Source organism: Eimeria necatrix, genomic scaffold (genome assembly GCF_000499385.1).
Source record: "Eimeria necatrix Houghton genomic scaffold, Enh_scaff1166, whole genome shotgun sequence".
In the NCBI taxonomy this organism is placed as follows: Eukaryota; Apicomplexa; class Conoidasida; order Eucoccidiorida; family Eimeriidae; genus Eimeria; species Eimeria necatrix.
Genome location: NW_013654866.1, coordinates 1 through 3,783, shown reverse-complemented (window position 1 = coordinate 3,783; position 3,783 = coordinate 1). Strand labels below are relative to the sequence as shown.

The 3,783-nt window shown below is 68.1% G+C and overlaps 2 protein-coding genes across 2 annotated transcripts in view; one reads left to right on the top strand and one right to left on the bottom strand.

Annotated features, from left to right (window-relative positions):
- Window positions 1-1,180, bottom strand: part of ENH_00005660 (hypothetical protein, conserved) — a gene marked incomplete at both ends in the record, with an annotated part of 1,721 nt that extends 541 nt beyond the window's left edge. Inside the window, one exon of the mRNA XM_013584047.1 lies at window positions 208-1,180. Within this exon, the coding sequence (XP_013439501.1) occupies window positions 208-1,180 (973 nt within the window). The remainder of the gene's footprint in view (window positions 1-207) is intronic.
- Window positions 1,181-2,224: 1,044 nt separating this feature from the next.
- Window positions 2,225-3,783, top strand: ENH_00005650 (hypothetical protein; the record flags this gene model as incomplete). The annotated part of the gene is made up of 2 exons (XM_013584046.1): window positions 2,225-2,264; window positions 2,366-3,783. Coding segments are annotated over 2 exons (1,458 nt in total), but the record flags the coding sequence as incomplete, so codon positions are not given.

Below are 3,783 nucleotides of genomic sequence, written 5' to 3'. Positions count from 1 at the left end.
TGCTGCTGCTGCTGCTGCTGCTGCTGCTGCTGCTGCTGCTGCTGCTGCTGCTGCTGCTGCTGCTGGGGCGGCTCGCAGCAGCAGCGGCTGCAGGCTGCAGCAGCCGCTGGGGCAGTCTCAAGAAGGGACACAGCAGCAGCTGGGGAAAGTTAACTGCAGCAGCAGCATCTCGGAGAGAGAGGGCCCCCATTTGCTGCAGCAGCAAACCTTCCAGGTCCAGCAGCAAGTCAGGGCACCACTGGGGGCCCCTCCCAAGGGCCCCTCTTCTGATGCACAAGTCGGGCTCCTTGGGGGCCCCCTGAGGGGCCCCTGCAGCTCCCCTTCCTTCTGCTGCTGCTGCTGCTGCTGCTGCTGCTGCTGCTGCTGCTGCCCCAGGCATGGACTTGCCGTCTGGGGAGTTTGCTGCTGCAGGGCCCTCTTCTTTAGGGTACAGAAGACTCCGGGGCCCCTTGAGGTGCCCCTGGGGGCCCCCCAGGGGCCCCTGGGGGCCCCCCTCTGCCAAGATGCGCAGCAGGGTACAGAGCTGCCCGGGCTGCAGCTGCTGCAGTCCCCCGTGCAGCAGAAACAGCAGCTGCCCCCAGATCTCATCTGCAGCAACAGGGGCCCCCGGGGGGCCCCCTAGCTGCTGCTGCAGCGGCCGCTGGGGGCCCCCCGGGGGGGCCCCCCGGAGGGGGGCCCCCCGGCAGGCCCGCCGGGCCCTCCGCACTGCTGCTGCCACAGCTGCAGCAGAAAGGCCCCGCTCAGCCCTCATGAGGGGTTCTTGCTGCAGCTCTTTGGCGAGCTGCAGCAGCTCGGGGGGCCCCAGCTGGGCCAGCAAATGGGAGGAGAAGGGCCGCGGGAAAAATGCCAAAAAGGGGGCCCCCGGGGGGCCCCCCACGCGCCCGGGGGGCCCCCCAAAGGCCGCCGCAGGGGCCCCCACGCGCCCCCCGGGGGGGCCCCCTAAGGCCGCAGCCACGGGGGGGCCTCTTGGCAGCAGCTCGGGGGGCCCCCAGCCTCGAGGGGGGGGGCCCCCTAAGAGAGGAGGGGCCCCCGGGTGGGGGGCCCCCCAGCGGCGGCTCTGGAGGGCACTGGGGGGCCCCCAGGGGCCCTTTATGCCCACGGGGTGGGGCAGCGCCTGCAGCAGGAGGGGGGGCCCTTGTGGGGCCCGCTGCCTGGGGGCCCCTAGGAGGCAAGTCCTCATCTCCCAGCCCCGAGAAGTACCCTCTTGTGATCGATGGGGGCCCCCGGGGGCCCCTGGGGGCCCCCGGGGGCCCCTGAAGGTGGAAGACTACCGGGAGGCCCCCTAGAGAGGAGGCCCCTGCCCTGAAGAGGGGTAGCAGGGGCCCCCCAGGCACAGGGGGCCCCCTAAGGGTACTGTTGGCTAGCTGCGTCGGGGGCCCCCCTGGCTCCTGAGGGGGCCCCCAGCCCCCCAAATGCAACAAAGAGTTGAATTTAATAAATTAAACTTTAATTTATTTCTTTTTGTTGCATTAAGGCGGGGGAAAAGGCACAAAAGAACCCCCAGTCGTTGCGGGGGGCCCCTCAAGGGCCTCATCGGGGTACCCCCCTGGGGTGGGTCTGGGGCCCCCGTTGGGGGGCCCCCCAGTTTGGGGGCCCCAGGGGCCCCTAAAAGTACCTCTCAGGTACTAATTAACTTTTTAAATTTGTTTTCAAAAAATATAACTCCAAAAGACGCGCCCAGGGCTGCCCTCTAGCTGCTGCTGCTGCTGCTGCGTCTTGCTGCTCTCCAGAGGGGCCCCCGGGGCCCTCAGGGGGCCCCTCAAACAAAGGGCAGCTTTAGGCGCCACCGTGGGGGCCCCTCTCTACAGACAGAGGGGGGGGCCCCCAACCGATCCCCGCAGCAGCACCAGCAGCAGCAGCAGCAACAGCTACAGCAGCAGCAGCAGCAGCTACAGCAGCAGCAGCAACAGCTACAGCAGCAGCACTAACAGCAGCGACAAGACCAGCAACAGCAACAGCTACAGCAGTAGCTCCAGTAGCGCCGGCAGAAACAGCAAGTGCAGCAGAAACAGCGCCAGCAGCGACGGCAGCAGCAGCAGCAGCAGCAGCAGCAGCAACAGCAGCAGCAGCAGCAGCAGCAGCAACAGCAGCAGCAGCAGCATCAGGAAGATGTCTGGGGTCTCTTGGTCGAGGCAGTAGAGGGCCTCTCTCACCGCTGCTTCTTTCCTCAAGAGCCCGCCTGCTGCTGCGGCAGCAGCAGTCTCCTGCAGGTATTCCTTCTTGCATGCGCAGCAGCTCCTACAGGGCCGCTCACTGCCACACAAGTGGGACTTGGGGGGCCCCCCAAGGGGCCCCCCAGGGGCCCCTCCAAGCTGTTTGAAGACCCAGGGGCCCTTTGCTGCTGCTGCTGCTGCTGCTGCTGCAGCTGCTGCGGAAGGCTCCTCTTCCACAGCAGCCCGAGGGGGGCCCCAACCTCCTGGTGCTGCAGCAGCAGCACGAGAAGCACAAGGTGGAAAGGTAGCAGCAGCAGCAGCAGGATCAGCAGCAGCAGCAGCGGGACCAGCAACAGCAGCAGGGCCAGCAGCAGCAGGACCAACAGCACCATCAGGACCAGCAGCAGCAGTGGGACCAGCAGCAGCAGCAGAACCAGCAGCAGCAGCAGAACCAGCAGCAGCAGCAGAAACAGCAGCAGCAGCGGGAGCAGCAGCAGCAGCAGCAGAACCAGCAGCAGCAGCAGAACCAGCAGCAGCAGCAGCAGCAGCAGCAGCAGCAGCAAGAAGGGGCCCGCGCATGACTGTGGGGCAGCGGCGGGCTGAAGACCGGAGGCTGAATTGGCACCGGCATTACATATATGGTCCAGTGGACCCCACAGCTTCAGTGAGTTCGAAGTCAGCAGCAGCAGCAGCAGCAGCAGCAGCAGCAGCAGCAGCAGAGCCTCCGGAGCAGCTGCTGCGGCTGCCGCCCCACCAAAAGCCCCGCAGCAAGCGCTGGAGCCTGCTGCAGCAGCTGCAGGTGGGAGAAGCTGTGGTGGCAGCAGCAGCAGCAGCAGCAAAGGGGGCCCTCAAGGAGGCCCTGGAGGCCCGGGGGGCCCCCGAGGGCCCCCGCCGCAAGAAAGGGGCCCCCGGGGGCCCCCAGCAGGGGGCCCCCCTGAGGGTACTAATGAGACAAGCTGCGCTGCGGGCAGCAGCAGCAGCAGTGGAGGAGGCCCTGAAGGAGGTGGAGGCCCTCGAGGGGGCCCCCGGGGGGCCCCCCCTGCAGGGCGCCGCGCTGTGGGAGGGGGCCCCCGCTGCTGCTGCTGCTGCTGCTGCGGGCGACGCAGCAGCAGCAGCAGCAGCAGCAGCAGCAGCAGAGAGCCGGAAGCAGCAAATCGAGCGCATGGGGCCCCGCACGATCTACGCAGCAGAACTGAAGAAGCTGCTGCGGAACAGAGCAGCACTAGCAGCAGCAGGAGTGCTGTCGGAGCGCAGCAGCAGCGGGGCCCCCCCCGCTGCTGCTGCTGCTGCTGCTGCTGCTGCTGCTGCTGCTGCGGGGGGGGGCCCCCCGACCCTCGCAGAGGCCCTGCTGCCCCGCGGGGGCCTCCCGCTGCCCCCCAGTGCTGCGCTGCTGCTGTGTCAGCTGCTGGCAGCAGCAGCATTTGACGAGACTGTCGAGGTGCATGTACACCTCAAGAGACGCAGCAGCAAAGACACCCACCTGCTGCAACCCCACAGAGTCCAGGGCTTCTTCACCCTCCCTTACGGGGTCATTCCCTCTCTTAGGGGCCCCCAGGGGGCCCCCCAGGGGGGCCCCCAGGGGGGCCCCCAGGGGGCCCCCCAGGGGGGCCCCCAGGGGGGCCCCCAGGGG